This window comes from Caenorhabditis elegans, chromosome IV (genome assembly GCF_000002985.6).
Source record: "Caenorhabditis elegans chromosome IV".
NCBI classification, from domain to species: domain Eukaryota; kingdom Metazoa; phylum Nematoda; class Chromadorea; order Rhabditida; family Rhabditidae; genus Caenorhabditis; species Caenorhabditis elegans.
In genome coordinates, this window is record NC_003282.8 from 3,169,946 (window position 1) to 3,196,781 (window position 26,836).

The 26,836-nt window shown below is 35.5% G+C and overlaps 3 protein-coding genes across 5 annotated transcripts; all 3 read right to left on the reverse strand.

Annotated features, from left to right (window-relative positions):
- Positions 1 to 2,665, reverse strand: Y67D8B.1 (RING-type domain-containing protein; the record flags this gene model as incomplete). Of its 2 annotated transcripts, none has more annotated exons than NM_067896.6 (4): positions 2,545 to 2,665; positions 2,007 to 2,236; positions 982 to 1,583; positions 1 to 283 (listed from the first exon to the last, which is right to left on the reverse strand). In NM_067896.6, exons 1-4 carry the CDS (start codon positions 2,597 to 2,599, stop codon positions 1 to 3), a joined length of 1,170 nt encoding a protein of 389 aa, NP_500297.3. In that variant the 5' UTR covers positions 2,600 to 2,665. The 2 variants fall into 2 exon arrangements, with proteins under 2 accessions (NP_500297.3, NP_001360612.1); NM_001372766.3 differs by having other exon boundaries at positions 1 to 277; positions 2,545 to 2,643.
- Positions 2,666 to 3,594: 929 nt separating this feature from the next.
- nlp-81 (Neuropeptide-Like Protein) lies at positions 3,595 to 6,172 on the reverse strand. Of its 2 annotated transcripts, NM_001372767.1 has the most exons (4): positions 6,071 to 6,172; positions 5,613 to 5,693; positions 4,658 to 4,797; positions 3,601 to 3,890 (listed from the first exon to the last, which is right to left on the reverse strand). In NM_001372767.1, exons 1-4 carry the CDS (start codon positions 6,144 to 6,146, stop codon positions 3,870 to 3,872), a joined length of 318 nt encoding a protein of 105 aa, NP_001360113.1. In that variant the 5' UTR covers positions 6,147 to 6,172; the 3' UTR covers positions 3,601 to 3,869. The 2 variants fall into 2 exon arrangements, with proteins under 2 accessions (NP_001255247.1, NP_001360113.1); NM_001268318.2 differs by lacking the exon at positions 5,613 to 5,693 and having other exon boundaries at positions 3,595 to 3,890.
- Positions 6,173 to 16,065: 9,893 nt separating this feature from the next.
- Y67D8B.2 (NR LBD domain-containing protein) lies at positions 16,066 to 21,621 on the reverse strand. Its single transcript, NM_067898.4, has 7 exons — positions 21,548 to 21,621; positions 20,374 to 20,459; positions 19,678 to 19,890; positions 18,689 to 18,963; positions 18,187 to 18,308; positions 17,157 to 17,353; positions 16,066 to 16,254 (listed from the first exon to the last, which is right to left on the reverse strand). Exons 1-7 carry the CDS (start codon positions 21,606 to 21,608, stop codon positions 16,135 to 16,137), a joined length of 1,074 nt encoding a protein of 357 aa, NP_500299.2. The 5' UTR covers positions 21,609 to 21,621; the 3' UTR covers positions 16,066 to 16,134.
- Between the last annotated feature and the right edge of the window lie 5,215 nt (positions 21,622 to 26,836).

Consider the following 26,836-nt stretch of genomic DNA (forward strand, 5'->3'; position numbering starts at 1 on the left):
TCATGGAAACGCGCTCGAATCATGGGTCTCGTTAGGTATTTGCACGTGGTGCCAGACTGTCTCATTTGGGCTTGATCTACTTAGATCATCTCGTTGGCTCTTTAAATTCTTTAATTCTGCCTCAGAATCTTGAATTTCTTGAGCAATAGCTCTATACTTGAAAAAGCCACCAACTTCTTCAGACTTGATAAACGATTTTTCTCTTTCAGAATGCTCGAGCTCATGCATTCTTCTATTAATTTCAGAATCTATCCGTAGAATTTCTTCAGGATCCAGCCTGGAACTAACTTTTGAAAGTATGGAAATGTTGGAAATCTGGAATATTTTGAAAAATTGAAAAAAAAACTGATTTTTTTCCTACTTAATCACTATTCTGAAAATATCTGAAATTTTTTGATCGAGTGGGTCCAAAAATTTCAGAATTTTTTTCCCAGAGCACACGTAGTGTCAGAGTGTCTCATTTCGATTCAATCTACGTAGATCTACAAAAAATGCGGGAGAAGAGTCGCAGAGTTCTCAACTAATTTCGTATGGTTAAGAACATATTGCCGTCTCATTTTTTGGGCTAAAAATTCCCGCATTTCTTGTAGATCACGCTGTTATGGGACATCCTGACACCACGTGAGAACATTCAGTTTTACACTCCTAAACGTCATTAAAATCAGAGAAATTCTGCATAAAAACTCTTGACAAAAAAAAAAAAAACTCTGACATAGATTTCAGTGAAAAAAATCCAGAAAATAACTTTCAGATCATATTTTTAAGCTCTAATTTACAGATTTTTTTTTGTTTTTTGGTGAATGGAGCATTAGCAAAAACCTTTGTCTTTTGGGGAAATATTTTTATTATATTTTTTAAACAAAAACCAATTTGAAAAATAGCAAAAAATCTGAGTTTCAGACTGTGATTTCAGAAACTTTTTCAGGCCGGAAGTTTGTATGACAACTGCTCCGTTTTGAAATTTAGAGGTAGGCCACTTACGTCGTAAAATTTTCAGAAAAGTTTTCTGTGAGTCCTTTGAGCTTTTCCAGAGCAAATCGCAGTCTGCAGCTTGCCTCTGGTTGGCCAGAATATTGAATTAAAGCTTTTTCCAGTGAAAATATAATATCTTCAGCCCGTTTCTCTTGAAATTCGAATTTTCTTCTTCTCAATTTAACCTTTTCTTTTGTCATTTCCTCGATTTCCGATACAAAATTCTTCTTGTAAGAGTCCAACTGACATTCATGAAATTCCGGTGTTCTCCAATTTTTAAATCCTTCCTTGCAATTGAAAATTTGTATTTCAACATTTTCAAAATATTCTACGATTTCCTCGAGTCCAGTTTTGCTGTGAGAAATGAAAGAGGAAATTGTTAGAAGTAACGCGATATCTTCCAAGTTCTCGAGCATATCAATCGGAGCCAACTCATGCTCTTTGTGCTCCAAAACACCACAACTTAAACAGATGATTGAAAGGTCTTTTCTCAGTGGGACCGCAATCCATTTCCCATTGTTTGAAGGTTGTTTTAGGATATCTTGAGATTGAGCACAGGTTATACAAAACTGAAGATTTTCAGAGACTTCCTTGCAGCTTGAGCAGTTTCTCTGGAATTTATATTAAAAAAAGGTTGGTTGGAAAATCAAAAATTTTAGATTTCTCGAATCTTTACTGGATATCCCTACTTTCAGATAATTAAAAGTTGATCCGAAATCGTTTAAGTAGTCATTTTCCATCAGAAAAAAATATTAAAAAATTACAGAAGTCGTTTTTCCTCTTCAGAAAGTCTGAAAAAAATTCCGGAATGCTTAAAAACAGGACTTTAAAAGTTTTTGAAAATATACAAATTATGAGAATTTTGAGGGGGTTTATGAGAATTTTGAGGTATTTTCAAGAGATTTTTTCATTTAAAAAATCTTAAACAATTTCTTATGAGTCAAGCCTGACTTTGATGAACAATTTGAGAAACTTTCGAAAAATGTTCAGTCGACAAAGAAATCAGAAAACAATTTTTGGCAAAAAGAACTCACAATCTTGGTTCCAGAACCTTCGAAATCTTTCTCCAATTTATTTTTTATAAGTTGATGATTTTGCAAAGCTGTACAATTGCTGATGATATTCCCAAAAGCTTCTGGGTTTTCACAAATTGGACAAGAATTTGGTGATTCTAGACCAGTTGCGCATAAAATGCAAATCGAGTGTAGGCAGGCACCGAGAACAGGGACAAGAATCGCTTCGTCATCAGGTTTTGTGATGGATTCTAAAAATTTTTTAAATTTCGAACCTCCGATTTATTTTTTATTTTTTTCTTTTTCACAAATGTCTATTTTAGATTTTTCTGAAAATCAAGAATTAGGGACCGTTTCCAAAAACTTTAATTTTTTAAATAACTTCTTTTGAAAAATGAGAAAATTCTACACAAAACTAAATAAAAGTAGACATCAGCTTTGCCAAGAATAAGGATAAAATAAGTACTTTCCTTTTTTAGACACGCCTGCCTACCGCCTATACGTGCCTACGTGAAAGGTTAAAAAATCAACAAATTTCAATGTTAATTCTAAATCTTACCATAAAGCTTTCCACATTGAAAGCACAATAGCTCGCTTAACTTTTCCAGATTCATTTTTTAGAGAAACGGACAATATCAGGTATGTAAGCACACACAAAAACTACACCAAAGAAAAAATGTTAGGTACTGATAACAGAAACACATATAACATATTATTGTGTGCAAATACAAGTGAAACGCGCTAGCATAAAAAATAATGCCTGCCTCGTGCCTATAGGCATGCCTACTCTCTGCCTACTGAAACCCAGAGAACCAGAAAATGTCGGCCGCTTCCTAACGAAGAAACTTTCAAATTAAAGTAGTTCATTAAAAAAATCTAATTTTATATCTAACTTTGTACCCGAATTTCACAATTTTTTGCAACTAGCAATTTTGTAACCAGCAATTTAATTTAATATTTTTCCTGAAAAAACGAGGTAATTGGCGGTTAGCATGACGTGTATAAAATGTGTACCACGTCTTTTCCACGGGTGGGCGGCAAACGATTTTTTCGGCAAATGGGCAAAATGCCGGAATTGAAAATTTCCGGCAAATCGGCAAACCGGCAAGTTACTAATTTGCCGAATTTGCCGGTTTTGTATTTTTTTTTTTGGAAAAATTGTTCATACATTCATTTTGAAAATGTAAGAAATTTCTATGAAAATATACCCAGTTTTAAGTGTTTCCGTTTCTCCGGCAAACGGCAAATCGGCAATTTGGCAAAAATCCAAATTTTCGGCAAACCGGCAATTTGCCGAATTTATAGCCGAACTTGTCGACAACAATTGCCGCACACTCCTGGTTGATCTTCACGTGGTGTCAGGTTGTCCTATAACAGTTTGATCTACAAAAAATGCGGGAATTTTTTTCCAAAAAAAATCAGTTGAGAAGTCTGCGTTTGAAATCCCGCATTTTTTTGTAGATCACAACGAAATGGGGCATTCTGACACCACGTGGATCTTCCGAATCCTCTACGGACCAATCAGCATTGCACATGGGCATCGCAAACGTTGCTGATTGGTCGGAACCGTTTTGATCTACCAGCTCCAAAAATTGAATAAAACCAAGTATTTGGCAACACGAATTCGAATTCATTGACATCTCCGAAAGAAAACCAAAAATTTTAGACAAAGAACTAGGAAGTGAAAAAATCGAGGAACAACGCGGAACACAGTCGCCAATTGGGATTTGGATCATTTTTATCATAGCTATCAGGAATGTCGGGACCACAGATAATATGGATGAGAAGAAAAAGACGAGAATTGGGTTGGTGGAGGAAGAGATCGGTGGTGGTGGTGATGGTGGCAAGGAGCGCCCGTTTACTGATGACGTCATTGTAATGGGGTCAGTAGTCGTTGTAGGATCGCTGAAAATTTGGAATTTTGAAAATCGGGGTTTTTTCGGTATTCTATTCATGCCTACTTCATGCCTACGCGCCTAAGTACCTAAGTACAAGTACCTTTCAGTGCCGACATAGCTAAATTGTGGCTATCTTTTGGTGCCTACACACCTATTTTATGAGTTTATAGGTTCCTGCCTATTGGTGCCTATAGTTTTTTGGAATTCTAGGCACGCCTACTTCATGCCTACGCGCCTAAGTACCTTTTAGTGCAGACATTACTAAATTGTGGCTACCTTTTAATGCCTGCATACCTATTTTGTGCCTGTATAGGCCCCTGCTTTTTGGTGACTATAAACCGACCCAATAATTGTTTTGGTGTGCGCTGCTTGCGTACTACCTAATGCCTACCTACACGCCTAAATTTCGCGCACATGTCTTTTGTGCCTATTCCATGCCTACACGTTTGCCTACCGCCTGCCAAAATTACTGCCTATTTGCCTACATCTATCTCATGTCAATATGAATTTTCGCCCACGCACTTGCTTTGTACCTACCTACCTACAAGCCTCTTGGCGCCTACAACGGTAAGATCACCCGAACAGAATTTCTGGTAGGCAGGCGCAGCTAGAAACCTGCCTGCCTACTAAATTTAAACTGCGTCAACACATTTACTTTACTAGGTATTTTTATTTGATTTTCAAAGAAAATACCCTCTTCTACATCATCAAAGTTATTAATTCTTATTAATTTGCATAATGTCTAGTGAGAAAAAACATCATAGATTTACGTACCTTAACAAAATTCGGCTCAGCCATCGCATGTCGCCAGTCTCTCGACACAAAACCGGGCCGAAATCCACCTCGTCCACTGACCAACGCACCGCCGGACGGGTTCATTTTGCTCACCCATTTCGCACTTCGAAGGAAGAAATCTGGAGGTTTTAGCTTTCAGATTTTACATAATTTTTAGATTTTTTTACGTTAAAATTCAGAACTTTTAGCCCATTTTTCTAGGAATTCGCTGGAAAGTTTTTAAAAAAAGCGCTAGAAAGCTGCTTTAAAAAGTTGCAGAAGTAATCTAGAAAGTTGGAGACTTGTGATAGAATGCTAGAGATAATCGCTAGAAAGTTGCAGAAAATTGCTAGAAAACTGAAAACCTTGGCTAGAAAGTTGTTGGAAAAGTTCTCTAGACATTCAGGAACTTGCACCAGAAAGTTGGAAACCTACGCTAAAAAGCTGCGAAAGTGCTCTAGAAAGTTGGAAACCTGCTATAGAAAGTATGAGAAAAGCGCTAGAAAGTTGAAAATCTGCGCTAAACAGTTGTAGAAGTGCTCTAGAAACTTGGAGAAGTTTGCTAGAAAGTTGAAAACCTTAGCTAGAAAATTAGAAACTTGCACCAAAAAGTTGCAGAAGAGCTCTAGAAACTTGGAAATTTTTAGTTCGGTTTTAATTTCATATTTTTTTGTGTTAAAAAATTCAGCACTTTTAGCGCAATTTTTCCATAAAATTCGAAAAAAACGTTTGAGAAAAGTGCTAGAAAGTTGAAAATCTGCGCTAACAGTTGCAGAAATTTGCTAGAAACTTGGAGAAGTTTTCTAGAAATTTAGAAACTCGCACCAGAAAGTTGGAAACCTAAGCTAAAAATCTGCGAAAGTGCTCTAGAAAGTTGGAAAAAATGCGCAAAGAAGTCGACAACGTTCGCCGAGAAATTTTCAAATTTTAATTTTTTCACGTGATTCAGAATCACCTTCAGTATTTTCCCCGGACGGTTGAAATTCTAAATTGTCCATGCGCCGTTGACGTTGTAAAAACCGACGAGCGGCCGGGTCTGAAAACCAAAAAAGCAAAACAAATGTGTGCATTTTTGGAAATCAGGTGTCAAAAGAAAACCGACATGGACATTTTGCAGAAGACAGGGGACACGTGGTGCCAAATCACGTTTTGATCTACAAAAAATGCGGGCATTTTTTGCACAAAAAATATGTGACTTCAGCACGTTCTTACCCATACGAAATCAGATGAGATGTCTGCGTCTGAACTCCCGCATTTTTTGTAGATCAACGTAGATCAAGCCGAAACAAGACGAAAATTGACACATGGTAAACGACTCCCAGACACCCCCCGAAAAAGTGAATTCGACAACACTTTTTGCAAGAGGGAAAAATCAATAAAAAATATGAGCAAAAATAACGTGAGGCCTCTTACCATTTGCAGACACATTTCCGAATGAGCACACCATTAAAAGCACAATGAGCAGGGAGAAAATTGAAGATTTCAGCATTTTTCAGCTTTCGCTTTGTTACCTGAAATTTTTTTTCGTTGTTGGATTTTTAAGATTTACGTAGAAAAATTATTGAACCCGAGGAAAAAAGGGGAAAAACACGAATCTCAGGGGGAAAATGCAAATACGTAATTTATGCCGATTTTAGACGACGTAGTAGGTCAGCGGCGGCGGCGAGGGGATCCTGTCAAAATCAGGCTCGGCTAGAAATTTTGGGTGGGGAGGAAATTGTGAAATGGCGCGCGCACACATATGGAATTGGCATAGTACTTGTGGGAGAATTACTAATTGATTTGATGGGTAGGTAGATGGGCAGGTAGGTAGTTAGGTAGGTAAGTAGGTAGATAGGTAGGTAGGTAGGTAGGTAGGTAGGTAGGTAGGTAGGTAGGTAGGTAGGTAGGTAGGTAGTAGGTAGGTAGTTAGGTAGGTAGTTAAGTAGGTAGTTAGGTAGTCAGGTAGTTAGGTAGTTAGATAGGCAGGTAGTCAGGTAGGTAGGTAGGTAGGTAGGTAGGTAGGTAGGTAGTAGGTAGGTAGTTAGGTAGGTAGTTAGGTAGTTAGGTAGCTAGGTAGGTAGGTAGTTAGGTAGGTAGGTAGGTAGGTAGGTGGTAGGTAGGTAGGTAGGTAGGTAGCAGGGATGATGCCAAATAAAATTTCGACCAAAAAAGAACAAAAAACAATTTGTTCTATTTTTTCCATCACACGAACTAAAACAGTTTTGAAAACAATATTTTTTGCTATTTTGGCCCAAAAAACCAAAAACAAAATAAAAAAAAACGACAGGCGTGGCAGGTAGGTAGGTAGGTAGGTAGGTAGTTACAAAATATAATTTTGTGAAAAAAAGCGCAATGAAAATGATAAAGCCAAATGCCTACCTTGCCTACTTTGCCTGCCTTGCCTACCTTGCCTACTGTGCCTATTTTGCCTAAATTTCCTGATTTGTCTTTTCTTTTACCTAATAATGCCTGCCTAACTTCTACCTACATGCCTGACTATCTACTCACGTAGCTATAGGCAAATAGGCGAAAGGCAGGCGGGCGGTAGGCAGCCGTACCTACCTAGGTTCTCTGATTTTTTTGGTTCCCACAAGTGAAAATTTAATTTTAGACACTGCAAAATTGTTCTGCGCCCGTTCCTTCAATTTACTAGCGCCTCCGGTAATTTAATCCTCCAGGTGGTCTAGAAAACAATGGGGGGGGGGGTCAACCGGAAGTATTGTAAATGGCTCAATAGAAAAAATTTGGTGTATTCTGGAAATTACAGCAAAATTTAACTAAAAAGTTCTGAAAAAGAGCCGATTCGCTTTTCGAAAATAGAAAATTAGAAGTTCATAGACACTATTAAATTTCGAATTCCAAGGGTATGAAAAATATACTTTTCAGTAAACAAATTCAGATTCCCTTTCTCAAAAAGAATAGAATATTGAACGAGTTATATGTGAACATCAAATTTAAGCAACCGAAGATTTGAGTTTTTTTTTTTGAAATTTTTGATCTGGAAGTTTTTCAAGACTTCTACGGGGTGCAGTTTGGAAGATTTGGGATAGTTTTTGAAAATATTTGAAAAGTGTAGATTCACGAGACATTTGTGTAGAAATACGGGGGTATTTGTAGATTTACAAAAGTCAATTGTAGATTTACTGAGGATGTAAATTTACGGCATCATATGTAGATTTACGATGACATTTTGTAGAGATACCGGAGTTACTTGTAAATTTACAGAAGTTAAATGTAAATTTAAAAAAAAAAGTGTATTTACGAGATCTTGTGTAGATTTACGAGATCGTATGTAGATTTACGAGATAGTATGTAGATTTACGATATTATATGTAGATTTACGAGATCGTTTGTAGATTTACGAGATTGTATATAGATTTACGAGATCGTTTGTAGATTTACGAGATCGTTTGTAGATTTACGAGATCGTATGTAGATTTACGAGATAGCATGTAGATTTACGAGATCGTTTGTAGATTTACGAGATCGTATGTAGATTTACGGGACCTCATATGAATTTACGATGACCTCCTGTAGGGACACTTGTAGATTTACAGATGTTAAATGTAAATTTTCAGAATTTATATGTGGATTTACGATACCTTGTGTAGATTTACGAGATCGTATGTAGAATTACCAGATGTTATGTAGATTTACTAAATCTTATATAGATTTACTAGATCTTATGTAGATTTACGGTACCTTATGTAAATTTACGATTTTTAAATTTACGAGTTATAGATTTACAGAAGTGAAGGGTAAATGTACAAAACATGTATGTAGATTTACGGGTGATTATGTAGATTTACGAGATTGTATATGTAGATTTACTAGATGTTATGTAGGTTTAGTGATCTTATGTAAATTTACGATAACGTCCTGTAGGGTCAGTTGTAGATTTACAGAAGTTAAGGGTAAATGAACGAAACATGTATGTAGGTTTACGGGTGATTGTGTAGATTTACGAGATTGTATATGTAGATTTACTAGATGTTATGTAGATTTACGATGACCTCCTGTAGGGCCACTTGTAGATTTACAGATGTTAAATGTAAATTTACAAAAATTATATGTGGATTTACGGGATCTTGTGTAGATTCACGAGATCGTATGTAGGTATACGAAAAAAAAATTTTTTAAAAGAAAACTAGTAAACAAAAACAAAAAATAGATCTAGTAATGGAAATCATGCTCGAAATTTAATCCACAAAAGCAGTAAAACACTGAAAGGAAAATACTTGCAGATACTTTCCCAGAAGCTTTTTATGTACATCCAGATTTTGGGAGGAAGGCGTGTAAACCTGGGCGGAGTTTACCCAAGTGGGGGAGGCATGGAGGGAGGTGACGAAAAAAAAGAAGATATGAAGAATTTGGTGGGGGTGGAGAAAAATGGGAGTGACGCACATTTTTTTTGGTCAAAATTTGAAATGGAACCTTTTTTTGCATAAATTGACAAGGATTTTTGGTCATAAATAATGGTAGATCAAAAATAGATTTTAGCCATTCAAAAAACATGGAAATCCACGAAGTGAGCAAAATGTGTTGTCAATTTACGTTCACAGATTTGCAGGTTCTTATAGCTTCGAACGCGGTTTTTTTTTTAATTTTGATAATTTCAAGCATTGTATGTGTTAGACAAGGGTTCTGGGAGATTTTAGGAACTTTTAATTTTTGAAAAAAAAAGTTTAAAAAAAAAGAAAAAATTTTTGTGAAAAAATTTATAATTTTTTTCAGAAATTAAAGGTGGATGGTTCCAAAATAACCGAATATCAAATAAAACTTTTCAAACATTTTTTGAAATTTTTTTATTTTCTGTCAAAAAGTGATAATTACTCAGTTTTCGCCACTCTAAATTTTGGAAGTCGACTAAAAAAAATTTTTTTTTTTTTTTGCATTTTTTATTCTTAAATTTTGTTTTAATTAATTGTATTAAAACATTATAGAGGTCAAAACATCTGGATTTCCTAAAAAAACTCATATTTTTAAAAATTTTGTCAGTTTGGCAAACTTTGACCGAAAATTATGAAAAATCTGAAGTTTTTTGGAGTGTTTTATTAGGTTACAGTTACAGTTTAGTTTTGCAAGTTAAAAAATAATTGCTGGATAAAATCGAATTAACACTTTAGAAGCCGTTTGGCAATTTTTTTCCTTTTCGAGTAATATTTTTGGAAATTTTTAACTTTTTGAAATAATTTAGATTTTTGGGTTAAAAATTTAACTTTTTTGAAAAATGAAAAATTTTCCACTCTTCAGAGTAAAAAAATTTTTTTTAAAATAAAATTCTGAGATTATTTGAATAAAAAAACATTTTAAAAATAAAAAAAAATTATATTCGACAAGAAAAAAAAAACTTACGCTCTGGATTTTTGTTTTGGGAAACAAATTCCAAAAAGCTTCCAAAATATTATTCGACTCCTAAAAATTGTAAAAATTATCAGCTACCTACAAAAATTCCCTTCTAGACCATTTTTACGAGACTTGAACATGCATAGTTGCAAAAACTAACGTATTGAATTTTTTGTGCAAATCTATTCAAAGAACATGTTTTGTTTTGAACGGTAAACTGACTTTCATTTTAGACGCCCTGATGGGGGCACATATTCCTAAACTCTGGTAAACATCCAGGGAACCCACGTGTGAGTGACGTCATCTAAACATTTCTACGTCATCACAACTTGGCACATTTGAACAAGAAACGTACTAAACTCTTCCGGGGTGTTTTAGTATTGTTTAATGCCCCTAGACACACACACACACACACACACACACAACAAAAGGGAAATTGACGAGGAGTTGGATTAAGTGTGTAGGTGATGTCGGCGAAAATGATGATGATGATAGGGTCTCGGACATATGAACATTTGGTGTTCCGATTCTATAACATTTGATTTGTTTTTTTTGTTCAAATGTGTCTGGATTTATTAATAGGTGCAACTGAATTTCATGTTGTTCGAAAAACAATTATTTTTGCGACATTTCAAATTGTCAAAATTAAGTAAGTTCTACTTTGAAGACAGTTATAGCAGCTGACATCATGCGGGACTAATTTTGATTATATGTGGGTCTCGTCACAAACTGCCAAAACTTTTGAAGACTCGGTGTTCCCAGTTTTAAAATTTAGTTTTTTGTTTTTTTATTTTTTATTTTTTATTGTGTCCAAATTTTAATAGAAACATACGTAACCAATAAAATCTACTTTCAATTTAAAAATTCAAAGTACAGTACAGGAACTTGCAACAATTTTTGCTTGAAGCTCAAATGGGTATAACTTTGAGAGTAAAAAAAATAGCAAAAAATTTTCAACTAACAAAGTATAGCTCGATTTTTTCTCTATATTTTTGAAATTTAAAACATTTTGCTAGCTCCTTTCCGGAAAAAGTTAGAGCGGTAGACATCTTGCGGGTCGGTTTATAAGTAGTATCTAAACTTAAAAAATAAAGATGGAAGCTGATGGAAAATTCAGGCATCAAAAACAAATTTTTCGAATGATTTCCAAATCTCTAAGGACCATCAGGTTGACTATGATATAATTTTGAATCAAAAATTAAACCTATCGGACTTTCAAACTTATGAAGTTTCCTAGAAAAAACTTGAACTTGGCGGAAAATGAACACCAGTCTAAATTAAAACCGAACGCAATTTTAAATGAGAATTATTGCCAGGAAAAGCATAAATAGGAAACAAACGCCCCAATAACTAGAATTAGTTTTTCCAGTTTTCGGAATCACTGGTGAAATTGGGCGAAAACTTACTGTAAGTGTAACTGAATTTATAGTCTAAAAATAAGCTAGGGGTCAACAATAGTCTAAACAACAACAAAAAAATTAAATTTACAAGTTCTTAATTTTAAAAATTTAAAGCTTTTTCTTAAACCATTTTTTTTTGAAAACTCATTTGCGGAAAAATTTTTATTTTAGTTTAAAATTTTTATCGTTAAATTTTTTTTAATTTAAAAATTAATGAGTTTTTGCCAAAATTGCTAAAAAATGTTTTAAAATAATATTTTGAATTTTCAAATGTTCCTACAAATATTGTTGAACATTTGAAATTTTAACTTTTCACTGAAAATGTTGTAACATCTAGAATTGAATTTTCCAAAAAAAAATGTATTGAACTTTAATTTCCCGCTTTTTTTAACATCTTTGAAAAATTAATATTTGAACTTCCTGCCGCAATTTTTTTTAATTTTAAAATTGGAACTTCACAATAAATGTAAATATACATTTTGAAAATACCGCCAAAATGCTTAAAGTTTTAAAATTTAAATAAAAAACTGCAGTTTTAGCACATAAATAGTAATATTGAAGAACATGTGTAAACTATATATGAGAGAAGTTAAAAAAAAAGTCAAATATGGAAAACAAATCCTATGATTTTGGAACATTAAATCCAACTTGTTAATATAAATTGATCATTGCGGAATAGATTTCATTTTATAGTCATTCGTTTTTCAGTTACTTGGAACAACAACCCCAATTTCTGTAAACCAATGTTTAATCGAGTGACGAATGAAAAATTCTCGAAATAGAAAAAAAAGAAACGTCTAGACTTTATTGCGCTACTATTATTTCAAAACGGTTGATCACCAAATTTATATTTGATTTGATATTTGATAGAGTATGCGGTCAGAAAATATTATATCAAAAAAGCAGAAATTCTTCCCTTGGCACTTACCTCATACCTACCTCATACCTGGGTGCCTGCTTTATAGCTAGGTGAATACCTCATACCTAGCTACCTACCTCATACCTGGGTGCCTGCTTTATAGCTAGGTGCCTATCTCATACCTAGGTGCCTACCTCATACCTAGGTGCCTACCTTATACCTACGTGACCAAATGCCTGTATCGTGCCTTGCTACGTGTCTAGGTATTTGACCATGTCTTCATGCCTACCTACGTGCCTGGCCCTGTAGGCACAAGACAGGCTGATATGCATAAAATTTGTAACCAGAATACCTGTTATTTTGCAAAATAATAATTACAAGATTTATCCTAGATTATGATAAGGAAATTTCTGAGAAAACGTTCAAAAAGTGATGGTATTTATTTTTCAAATGTTAACTCCAGATTATATAAAATCACCAAAATAAAATAAAATTTACCGTGAATTGACAAAAACTATTGCTCATACGTATCTTGTAAATCTACATGGGAACCCGTAAACCCACATTAAGCCCCGTATTTCTACACAAGGTCATCGTAAATCTACACAAGACTACGGTAAATCTACACAACATACCGTAAATCTACATTTGACTCCCGTATTTCTACAAGAGGCCCGTCTTAATTCAATATAAAACACCACAAATTGGCCTAAACTTTTCAGAGTTTTCATCATTCAAAAAAAAAGCAAAAAGTGTCGTCAATTTACATGTTGGTCAGAATAATCTCTAAACCTTTCAAGAAAACGTGTAAATCTATAAACTTTATAATGTACACCTCCACCCCCATATATACACACACACACACACACACACACACAAATATATCATATTTCAACGCCTAATTTGGTAATTTCCGTCCAATTTTGCGTGTTGATTGTTCTCTGCACAAACACGAACCGACAAAGATTATTACGTTTTTATCCGATTTGTGACGGCTCGCGAGGGGCTCTTTTTGCACAATTTGGGTGTTATGTGCTCCGGATATGTGGTGATCAGCGGAGCTATGTTCAAAGATTGGGGGTGTTAAATTGCACCGGGGTTTGAGGTAGGCATCTAGGTATGAGGTAGGCGTCTAGATATGAGGTACGTAGCTAGGTATGAGGTATTCACCTAGCTATGAGGTAAGCACCTAGGTACGAGAAAGGTATGAGGTAAGTGCCAAGGGAAGAATTTCTGCTTTTTTGATATAATATTTTCTGACCGCATACTCTATCAAATATCAAATCAAATATAAATTTGGTGATCAACCGTTTTAAAATAATAGTAGCGCAATAAAGTCTAGACGTTTCTTTTTTTTCTATTTCGAGAATTTTTCATTAAACTGGGATTTAAGTAGGCACCTAGGTAGGAGATAGGCACCGAGGTATGGGCTAAGCGTCTAGGTATGAAGCAGAAACTCAGGTTTGAAGTATGCAAAGTAGGCAGCTAGATGTGAGGTAGGCACCTAAGTATGAGGTAGGCACTTAGGTGTGAAGTAGACACTTAGATTTGGAGTAGGCAGTTAGATGTAAGGAAGGAACCTAGGTATGAGGTAGGCACCTAGGTACGAGGTAGGCACCTAGGTATAAGGCAGGCAATTATGGAAGGTAATTGGTAACTAGGTATGAGGTAGGCACCCATTAATAATGTGGACATCTAGGATTTAAGTAGGCACTCAGGTATGCGGCAGGCGCCTAGGTATGAAGAAGACACTTAGGTTTGAAGTAGGCAGCTAGATGTGAGGCAGGCACCTAGGTACGAGGCAGCCGGCTAGATATGAGGTAAGCACCTAGGTTTGATGTAGGCACCTAAGCACCACCGTAGGTTGGCAGCTAGGTAGGAGGCAGACACCTGACATAGGTATGATGTAGACACCTAGGTACAAGATATGCAACAAAGAGGTAGGCCTCATCCTAGTTATAAGGCAGGCGCCTAGGCATGAACACATGAAGACGTGCCTACCTATTATGAAGTTTTTAGTAATTTGAAATAATACAAATCTCACACTAACACGCATTATTTTCATATTCAAAGTTTCCCCGCATCATTGAACACCCCCACGTTCCGAGTAAAATGTCATGTCTGGTCACCTTAGAACCCCAAAAGTGGCGTCACCACCATGTCATCAGTCCAAAATGTGTTCTAGAAGACCGGCCGGATCTATCACGAGCCATTTCCACCCCGCCTCATCGCCCACAAGTTTTGCAACAGAAAGTCGAAAACACGGGTAAATTTGTTTTTGTTTCAACACACCATCTTTTCTGGGAATATCTATTATTGGCTCAGAAGAAAACGAAATGTGAAAAGTGGGGGGAAAATGACGTGCAAGAAAGAAAAAACAATTTGATTTTTAATACAAAACTAATTAGAGCCGCCGCTGAACTGACACAAAATGGAAATAAATCTGAAAGCAACAAGTGTCCGAAGATCATGGACCATTTTTGGAATTTCGAGAAAACGCGCCTGACTGCATGCCTACATGCCTACATGCCTACATGCCTACATGCCTACATGCCTACATGCCTACCAAGGATGTCGGTTTTTTGATTTTTCTGATATTGTGAAAATGGAAAAATGGAAAAATTTCGTTTTTCGTTTTTTCGTTTTTTCGATTTTTCGAAAATAAGCTTGATATTTTGGGCATTATTCTTCTTTTTCGAAGAAATTTGTATGTTTTTTCTTTAAAAATATAAACAAAATTAGATTAAAAAGTCATATTTTATGGTTAATTTTCTGAACATTTTTTTTTCGATTTTTCGGTTTTTGAAAATCGAAAAATCGAAAATTTGGGGGTTTTTCGATTTTTCGATTTTCACTGAAAAATCGAAAAAAAATACATGCCTATATGCCTACATGCCTACATGCCTACATGCCTACATGCTTTTTTTGAGTTACCGTATACCGTTTGAAGGCGCATGCTTCTATGTAGAGTTCAATGGAACTTCATTATTTTGTTTGTTTTCTTAGAATCTGACCAACAAAATCCAATTATTCTCAAAAAAAGTTCTCAAACAACATTACCCCTGGAGAGTTCTTGTTGTCTAGTTCCAAGAAAACAAGGACTACTGTAGCAGATCTTGGTAGTAACTTTGAACTTCTTCTTTTCAAAAAAAAAAGCCTTCAGAAATTGACAATTTTCCCATTGATTTGTCTACATAGGGCATCGAAAAGCACCTAATATTTAGAGAACAGAAGATTTTGAGAATTACTGCCTTCAGAAATTGATGCTTTTCCCATTGATTTGTCTACATAGGGCATCGAAAAGCACCTAATATACCTAGTATTAGAGAACAGAAGATTTTTGAAAAAAAAAAAAAAAAAGATTTTGGAATCACTTCGAACTTCGTACTACTACTACTACTTCTGCCAACACTTGAAGATGACGTGGCACTACCACTTCAGAAGGAATTCTTCAATTAAGAGCATACCACATGTGGCTCCAAGTTGTAAAATGTGGACTTACTCATGCAAAGCAGCGAGATTTTGTCGTGTATTTTTTTTCAATACGGGGGCGCACTTGGACTACCCACGTTGAGGTTTTTTTTTACTTCACACGCAATTCAAAAAACTTATAAAAAAATTTTGGCACGTGGTGTCGGAGTGATCTACGTAAATCTACTAGAATCGCGGGAATTTAGATGCAGACTTATCAACTGATTTTGCATGGTTAAAACGTGTTGACGTCACATTTTTTCGAGGGAAAAATTCCCGCATTTTTTGAAGATCACACCGTAATGGGACATTTTTTTGGTGGTAAAAATGGAGGACGACAAAAAAAAGGAAAATTAAAGATTTATATTATGTACAAAAAAGTATTAAAAAGTACTTCAAAAATCTCAAAAACTTCAGGATCAGCGATTTCGAACTTTCCTCGACTCGGTATGAATTTGTTGTTGAAGTGTGCCACGCATCCCGCCGTAGTTGCTCTCCACCATTTCAGCTAGACTGTCGTCGTCCAGTTTTCCGAGCTTCTAAAAATTGGAGGGTTTAAATTAGGAAAAATTGAACTACAGCTGTGCACTTGGCATTTTGTTGTAGCTCCTTGTCCAAGTTTGGCCCGAAAAATATTAACTTGGATCAAAAGTTGACTAAACTTTGGCTAAACTTGGGCAAACGTTGGGCAAGACTTTGGCAAGCTTTGGATTCAGGCGATATCAAAGTTTAACCCAAGTTTCACCCAACTCTTGCCAAACGTTGGCCCAAACTTTTCTTGTTTCGTTTCAAACTTGGGCCAAAGTTTGGCAAGAGTTGGGTGAAACTTGGGTTAAACTTTGATATCGCCTGAATCCAAATTTTGCCACAGTCTTGCCCACTTTTTGCCCAAATTTAGCCAAAGTTTAGTCAACTTTTGATCCAAGTTAATATTTTTCGGGCCAAACTTGAACAAGAAGCTGGAGCCAAATGCCGAGCAGCCGACATAGTTCTGCTGAGTTTTGCTGCTAACTTTCTGGCGCGGATTGCCAACTTCCCAACTCAGATTTACAATTTTCTATCGTATTTTATCAACTTTCTGCCCAACATTTTCAGTTGGCTGGTTGCTTTTAGCAAAAAAAAATGATATGTGTTTTGCACCCAATTCCCAAGCTTTTTGTTGGAGATTGGTAGCTTTCTACTACCACTTGGTGCCAGGCTGTCCCATTACGGTTTGATCTACAAAAAATGCGGGAATTTGTTGCCCGAAAAAATGTGGTGTCAACACGTTTTTAACCGTGCAAAATCAGCTAAGAACTCTGCGTCTCTTCTCCCGCATTTTTTGTAGATCTACGTAGATCAAACCAAAATGGGACGCTCTGACACCACGTTCTTTGATAATTTTCTAAGATTTCTGTAGCCGATTGCCCAATTTCTAGAATTCAACATAGTCTTTATGTACCTCGACACCAATTGGCAAATCCAATAAGTTTTTGATTCGGTCCATTGAGCATCTGTCTATCTCATTTTGGCTCCAGCCTTCCGTATCGGCAAGCTCTTCAATATGACATCTGACGTACTGAGATAAGGTAGTACGGTACTTGTTGCACATGGATCTGGTGAACTCGAGACCTTCGTCAGAGAGGCCCATCAGACTTGCTGAAAAATTGTGAGCTTTTTAGGTAGTTAAAGTTGCTCGGTCTCTAATTGTTTCATTCCACTTTTTCATTTATTTTTAACGCATTTACCAATGGGGAAAGTGTTTAAAAATACTCATATGGTGCGAAAATGACCAAACATTATGATAAAACTTTTCAAAAAATTTATTGAAAAAGTTTAATTTACTGTCAAAAAGTGACAATTACTCTCATTTTTTTTTCAAAATTTTGGCATTTTGCCAAAACTTTGACCGGAACTTTTGAAAAATCTAGAAATTTTTAAAGTGTTATATCATGATATTCGATCGCTTTGGATCATTATAAGTGAATTTAGATAAAATCCCCACTGGCGCTACTCCGTCTTTAAAATTAAAGCTGTTCTAGTAGTATTACATAGATTTAAAAAATTTCAAAAATTGTTCAGATCGTTTTAATATCCTTAAAAATTTTTACAACTATTAAACGCATAATAAAACAACTTTCGAAGCAACAAAATTAGTAGAAAGTGCACTGAAAAAAAATTCTGAAAAAACTGCAATTTTTCAAGTAAGATTTTTTTATATTTTTTTCCGATTTTTTCAACGAGTTTTTAAAATTTCCAGATAAATCCACTACCCTTTAGAACTATGAAAATAATTTAAAATCTGCCAAAATCCACTTTGGAAGCAATTTTATCGAGCATTAAACAAAAATGTAAAAAATGATATCTTAAAAAAATATACATATATATATATATATATACATATCAGATCAAGTTTACAATCCTTTAAATTTTGGAATAAACTAGTCTAAACTAAAGCTACCAAATAAAATATTTTCCTTCTGAAAACTCACTACAATCAAAAAGAAGAATCAACTTGACAAGTACAAACTCTTCCTTCACCATGCCAACTTTCCGCAAAGGATATACAACTTGGTTCACAATTCTCTTCATTTCTTGGCAATAATCATCCATTCTGAAATAATAAACCTTATTTATAGTAGTCTAAACTTACAATATCATAATGAAAAACCGCGCAAAAATGTTTAGATTTTTCGAAATTTTCCGCCAAATATTTGCCAATTTTTCTGAAAGTTTCGACGTGTTTTCTAAAGAGTTATAGAGCATTCCTGCAGGTTTTCAGCTTTATAATGTTTAAATTTAATTATTCAGACATAAAATTTGTAGAAAAAAAAAATTGATTTTTGGTCGACTACCAAAAATATGATAGGAATTTACTATAATTTTTTTTAAATCCAATTTTTTTGTGAAGTTTCACAATGCTTTTTGATCATTTCAAACACCTTAAAAACAATCTTAAAATTTTAAAACAAAATCCCTACTAACAAAACTCACAATGGATCATTTCCCCTCGCCGGATCCCAGTAGAAGCCTGAGCCAAAAAACAGCAAATCGTCGTTCTCGTCATTTTTGAAATGATAGTTCGCATAAACGACGGAAAAGCAGACAACCTTGCAAAGTTGGCACACTGCCAGACGCAACTTGTCCTGGTCACTTAGGTATTGTAGTTCAGAGATTCCAGCAAGCCACTCGAAATAGTGAGCCACGAGACGGAACCACATGGCCGAGAGGGTTTCCTCGGTCATTTGGGTCGAGGCTACTGGATTCATCTGAAATTCGTGGTGTGATGTTTCGAAGAAAATTACTACCTGCCTGCCTGAATGCGACCTAATCGATGCCTACCAGTTTTTCAACAACAAAAAAACAATTCGAATTGTAATTTCCAAATGTTTTCGTGAAATACAATATTTCAAAATAAAATTCGGGCTAAACTTTGACGGAAATTGGAAATTTAAATCTTTTCAAAAAGTAGTTTTTAAAATTTATTTTAAGCAATTCAGAAACATTATCAGAAAAATTTACATGCCTACACGCCTACATGCCTACATACATACATGCCTACATGCCTGCATGCCTACATTCCTACATTCCTACATGCCTGCATGCCTACATGTCTGCATGCCTACATGCCTACATGCCTACATGCCTACATGCCCACATGTCTACATGCTTACATGCCTACATGCCTACATGCCTATATGCATACATGCCTACATGCTTACATGCCTATACGCCTATACGTCTATACGCCTATATGCCTATATGCCTACGTGTTAGGTCGGATTTTCAAGTGCCAATAATTTTTCTGAGTCTGAATAACAAAGAAATTCGCAGATAACTGAATTTTCAATTTATGAAAAATTTCGTAGTGCAAATATAATTTTCAAAATCCTTTTTTTTTTTTAATTTTGGAACTATTTTCGAAACTTTTGGCGCAAATTCAAAATTTTACAGTTTTTTTTTTTAATTTTTTCGATACTTACCGGTGTTCTCGGCGCTATACTTCTTGGGAAAAAAAGCGCCTGAAACAGGTCGGGCTCATTCGGAGCAAGTCCTGTTTTTGGCAGGGCTCCAGTCAAATCATCAACAGCATCACAATAGGCTTCCAGCTGCATATATCTGTTGAGAACATGTGTGAAATCTTGAAGAAAATACGGAGAGCAGTTGGAAAGTCCGTACCCAAACTGGTTGGATGGCTGAAATTTTGGAATTTTTCAAGATGAAAATGCAAAATAAAAATGGTTTTAAAATTATTGAATGCAGTTTTGGAATTTTTTTGGCCATCGGCGATTCCGGCAATTGCTGAAATTGCCGAAATTGCCGATTTCCGGAAATTTTTCGGCAATTTTCAAACCTATTAAATTTAGGAATTTGAAAAAATTTCACCTTGTTTTTGTTTATTTAGTATTCGGTAAGTCTTTTTTTAAAAGAAAATGGCCATTTTGAGCTCGAGAGATTGTTCATTAAAATGCATTTTTAGGCTCCTAAGTCTACAAAATGTATCAAATTCATATTTCCGGCAATTCCGGCGCACCCCTGTTTGTATCCCTGACTGACAAAATTGAAAAAAAAAAAACTTTTTAAAAATTTTGGCTATTTACCGAACTTTTGGCTGAACATCGGGAAATAATTCGTTCTTTGTGGTTTTTTACAATACCAAAAATGAGCCAAAAACTCACAAATCGATATCGATCTCCTTGAGAGACTTGAAACGAGTGATTCACATAAATCGCCATTCTTTGATCGCCAGCTTTGTCGGATTTGGCTGGAATGAAAAATGAGCTGATTGAAGGAGTTCCACCTAGATTACATATTTCCGGGTACGCATGTGCTTTTCTGTTTCCTTGTGCCTTTCTAAGAACTTGAGATCAAAGAATTAATTTGAAAATGAAACTAAAAAAATTTAAACTTTTTTAGCGATTAGTGGCACCCGACATTTTCCAGGTTTCCTGGAATAGTTTTTAGTTACTACGTATGCCAAAGTAAAAAAAATCAGAAAATAGGCGGTAGGTAGGCATGAAGGTAGACAGGTTTGAAAGTAGATTAATGCGAAAATCAAGTCGTTAGGCAGGCTTATGCCTACGTGCCTATCTGCCTGCTAAACTTTCTGAATTTCGAATTTCTGAGAGTAATTTTTTTTTCAATTTTTTTTTCAATTTTTTTGGCTTTTGCAGAGAAAATCTAATTTATTTTCGAAAATTTAAATTTTTTCTCAATTGGAAATTTGGAATTTTCGGTTTTTTTTGAAAATCGGGTTTTCAATTATTTGAAATTTAAATATTTAATTTTAAAATAATTGAAAAATCGATATTATAATTTTTTTTTAGGTTTTAAATTTAATTTATCGATATTTAAAAACTTTTTTTTTAATTAGAAATGTCGAATTTTTCGACTTTCCAATTTTTGGGTTGAAAAATTTGTTACTCAACCTTATGCCTAGTTCCTACTTATAGCTACGGGCTTATCTGCCTGTCTACCTGCCTACCGAGAAATTGAGAAATCAAAAAATTTGGATTTCTAATTTTTTTTTGAAATAAAATTGAAATAATCGAAAAATGCGACTTTTAAAAATTAAAAAAAATTAATTTAAATTTTTTTTTTAATTTTTCAAACATTCAGTCGAAAAATCAAATTTAAAATTTATTGAAAATTTATTTTCCGATATTTTTAAAAATTTTTGAATGTCGAATTTTTCGACTTTACAATTTTTGGGTGAACATTTTGTTTTTTGATATCGTTTTTTTGATGATCGTTTTTTATTGAAAACTAAAACACTAAAACATCAAAAACTAGCAGGTAGGCACAAAGTAGGCGTAGGCAACGATTTTTATTTCAAAACTCGAATTCACTAACCCCTTTGTTCCCCATCATCCTCTTCCATTTGTTCCACTTTGTACAAAAATTCATTGAACATTATTTGTCTGAAAAACAGCTGAAATTTAGCAAAAATTGCAACTCGAAGATCACATTACAATTTGAGAGACCAAAATAAATGGAAAAAAAACGTGGAACGTTCCCAGTTATAAGCTGTAACTAAGAAATGAGCAACAAGGGATTAAGAAGCACACTAGATATTTATTGGAATTTTGGAATATCAGCCCACACCTGGATTAATCTTTGAATGCTTGAATGTTTAGAATCTTTCAAAAATTTATTTTTAAAAGTACCAAAATCCCCGTTCGAAATATTTTTTAATGTCTTAAAATTTTGTTTGATTTTCCTTTAATTTTTCTGAAAATAGACGTTAGAAAAGGCAAATTTAATAAATTCAAACAATTGAAAACATTACGATTGCATGTTTTCTTTTTTGATTTTGAAGCAAATAATTTAAAAAAATTTAATTTATAAAGTTTTTCAAAGTAAAAAAAAAAAAAAAAATTTTGCGGGAAATTTAAAAAAAAAACTTAAACTTGAATAAGCAAATTTACTAATAAATTAGATTTAATAATTGGCAGCAATTTTTTTTGGAAAACCAAAAAATTTGAATTTCTAAGAATGCTTTACCATTGAGAAAAGATTAAACTTGCATCCATTTTAATTTTTTAATGTGAAAGTTGAAAATCTCGTTTTTTTTGTAATTTCTCAATAGTTTGCGCCAATTTTAAAAACATTAAATTTTAAAGATTATTTTTACGCGCCGAAAGTTTTTTTTTTGTTCGAACTTAAAATTCCTTTTCTTGAAAAAAATTAAATGTTTAAATTGCGCTAACACATTTTTCCAGTGATGGAAATTTGAGTTTTGCGCCAAACCTGTTTAAAACTATTTAAAAATCCAAAATTAAATTTCCTTTTTTTTTATTTGAAAAAAATATACATTTTAATTTTTCGAAAGTTAAAAAAAATGCCGCCAAAATTTTCTATAAAATTGAGATTTAAAAAAATTCCAATTTGAATTTATTTGCACATTTCATCTCAATAATTTAATTTTAAAAAATTAGCTGTTTTCAAAAAAAAAAAAATTTTCAACTGCACATTTACACAAATTTGAAATAAAATCCGTGGTATTTTGAGCTTTCAAAAAATTCAGGTGCTCAAGGTTCAGGAACACACGTTCCTGCGGCCGCCGCCGCGTAATCAGATTTTTCAATAAAATTAGGAGATGACGAAGAGGTAGATGAAGGTGTGCAAGTGGGTGAGTAAGTCTGAGAGAGACTTAGAGAAGCGCAGAACACGTTTCGTACTTGTCTGCGTCTCCACTTAAAGATAAGGAGATAAAGAAGAGCTGCCACCGCTGCTCATTATCAAATTGGAACACGGAAATACCAGCCCCTGTTCAAAATAACATGAGATGTCTGTGAAAACAAGACGAAAATTTCCTCGTTTTGTACTTCCTGCTCTGGCTCCGACACTTTATAGACTGTTCTCCCTGGGGGAGTGCCAAATCGTGACGCGGCGCCAGGTGAATTCAAATGCTGCAGAAAGTTTGAAAATTTATCGTGAGATCAACTTGGAGATTGCATGCCTACATGCCTACATGCCTACATGGCTAGATGCCTAGATGCCTAGATGCCTAGATGCCTAGATATCTAGATGCCTAGATGCCTAGATGCCTACATGCCTACATGGCTAGATGCCTACAAGCCTACATGCCTACAATGCCTACATGCCTACATGCCTACATACCTACGTGATGCACGCCTACACGCCTACATGCCTACAACGCCTACATGACTACATGACTACATGCCTGGATGCCTACATGCCTACATGCCTACATTCCTACATGCCTACATGCCTACATGGCTAGATGCCTAGATGCCTAGATGCCTAGATGGCTAGATGCCTAGATGCTTAGATGCCTAGATGCCTAGATGTCTAGATGCCTAGATGCCTACATGCCTACATGGCTAGATGCCTACATGCCTACATGCCTACATGCCTACATGCCTACATTTCTACATGCCTACAATGCCTACATGCCTACATGCCTACATACCTACGTGATGCACGCCTACACGCCTACATGCCTACAACGCCTACATGACTACATGACTACATGCCTGGATGCCTACATGCCTACATGCCTACATTCCTACATGCCTACATGCCTACATGGCTAGATGCCTAGATGCCTAGATGCCTAGATGGCTAGATGCCTAGATGCTTAGATGCCTAGATGCCTAGATGTCTAGATGCCTAGATGCCTACATGCCTACATGGCTAGATGCCTACATGCCTACATGCCTACATGCCTACATGCCTACATTTCTACATGCCTACAATGCCTACATGCCTACATGCCTACATACCTACGTGATGCACGCCTACACGCCTACATTTCTACATGCCTACATGTCTACATGCCTACATGCCTACATGCCTACATGCCTACATTTCTACATGCCTACATGCCTACATGGCTAAATCCCTACATGCCTACATGCCTACATGGCTAGATGCCTAGATGCCTAGATGCCTAGATGCCTAGATGCCTAGATGTCTAGATGCCTAGATGCCTACATGCCTACATGGCTAGATGCCTACATGCCTACATGCCTACATGCCTACATGCCTACATTTCTACATGCCTACAATGCCTACATGCCTACATTCCTACATGCCTACATGCCTACATGCCTACATGCCTACATGCCTACTTCCCTACAAGCCTACATGCCTACATGCCTACCTCAAAAGGCAATTTAAAGGAAAATTCCCTCATTGGTCAAATGTGAGCGGAGCTAATCGGTGATTGGTCAGAATTTCATCGATTTGAATTTTTTTTGTGGAATTTTGCAGAAAGCTTAAAAATTTATCGTGAGATCAAATGCCAAATGTTCTTGACAGGAAAAAAAAACGTCATAGTTTTCCTGAACTTTTTTCTCGCCGGCAATACTCATAACAAAAACAACAAAAAAATGGGAGAATGAGATCAAAACCTCACAGGAACAAGTTGAAAATCAAATACTATATAGGTAAGTTTTCAAGTGTGCAGGCTTGCCTATGTGCCTACCTTCAGCCTATTCCGTGCTGTTTAATATATCTACCTGCAAGCCTATGTGCCTGCCTACTTGCCTATGCTTTGTGAGCTTTTTGAAAAAAAAGACCTTTCTTGAAAAACAAAAAAAATTGGATGGAACAATAAAAAAAAATGTTTCCAAATATTTTTTGCCAAATATTTAAACAAAGTTCTAAATTGCATGCCTACATGCCTACACGCCTACATGCTTACATGCCTACATGCCTACATAAAAAGTTTAAATTTGAGCCGAATTTCAGACCGAGGGTAAACTGAATTCATTTCCCAAAAGCACCCATTTTAAATAATAACTGGCATGTACTGATCTCCGAAAGCACAGAACTTCTACTCGATTCAATCGAGAAAAAAATTAATTGTTTGATCTCATGGCTTCAGCCCCCTCTTCCCCCTTCCAGCCAAAAAACATTAGTTTGATCTCAAAACACGGAAGTTGGAGATGGGCTTACAAAAATATAAAATGAAAATAATAATGCGGAGAAAAATCGGAATTGGAAAATGCTTTTATATAGACTAGTCACATAAAACTACGAATTGGAATGAGAAAAAAAAACGTCAGACTAGAACAAAAATCACTTTGTAGGCAACTAACTCCGGGTACATTCAACATTTTGTACTCGGGCTCACGCAAAAAAAGATTAACTGAGCGAACTTTTTTTTGTGCTCGCGCAAAGAAGACCTTGGAAGAAAACTTTGCAAAAACCAGGCAACTTCTTCACCTGCTTGGAAATTCGGTGAACTAAGAGACGAAAATTGCCTGGTTTTGCATCCCTACGTACCTTCGCATACCTGCGTGCCTTCGCCTACCTACATACCTTCGCAAACCTGCGTGACTTTGTCTCCCTACGTACCTTCGCCTACCTGCATGCCTTCGCCTACCTACGTGCTTTCGCCTACATGTGTGCCTTCGCCTACCTACGTACCTTCACCTACCTACGTGCTTTTGACTACATGCGTGCCTTCGCCTACCTACGTACCTTCGCATACCTACGTGCCTTCGCCTGCCTACTTGCCTGCTTTCGTGCCACATTACCGAGATTTTGGCATAAAACACTGGTGATTGGTGCTCATCTTCTTAATATAATACATTTTTCGAAAGAATTGTTCAGGTAGGCGTAGGCCGACTGAAAAGTAGACGGAAAAACATTTGGAGATAATTATTTTGACGGAAATTTGGGCGTCATCACCTACGACTTGTACCCCCATGTTTACTGTTGTCTCCCAACCGATCAATTGTATACATCACAGACATTAGCTCACGTACCTATCTAGTGCCGCCTACGAAAAACCTTCCTGATGCCTACCTGCCTAACTTTTGCCTACTTTTGAAGCCATCCCTCTTTAATCGATTTGTTGAAAGTTCAGTTAACGAATGGAACGAAAGGTTCATATAAACTTTGGTTGAAAGTACAACGTAGGTAGGTACGTAGGCAGGCACATAGGCAGGCAGGCCTCAGCCTACCAATCTGACATTTTTTTAGCAAATGGTTTCGGAAACTCCAAAAGAAAAAAGATTTTTTGTATTAGAAATGGATAGGGGGATTTTTTCAGCAAAAAAGAAATGGAGATATGAGTTCTTGCAAACCCGGAAGCGGAAACAAAAATGGATAAGAAGTCAGAAATGTTCAAGACACAGACATAAACTTCTTGAAAACAACTGCTCTAAAACTACGCACAAATCACAAAATAATGCTCCGTGAGCACTGTCGTCTACGTAATGAGAATAGCCCTTCGAGAAAAATATTTGCATCTAACATCACAACTGATATACTCTTTTTTGACTAATTTTTACGGGAATTTCTGGTTGTGAGATGGCGGAGGGATTAGAGGGATTAGATGAGTAAATGTGCTCCGAAATTTGGAGTCCAACTGGTTCAAGCGATGCAAAAATGTTCATTGCTCGATTTCTTTAAACCTAGGTTTAATGTTTTATTTTGGTCAGGACTACGTGATGTGTCAAAGATGAAAAAAATTCAAGAAAAAAAAATTTCAGAGTGATGCTATTTTTGAGCTCCATTTAATAGCATGTATTTTCAGGGCTAAAGGTGCTGACGGGAATTTTTAAAAAATTTTTGCAATTTTTTTCAGGGAAAATTGGAAAATCGGAGTAATAAAAAATTGGAAACTAGTTCAAAACTGAAAAATTAGCAAAAAAAAAATTTTAA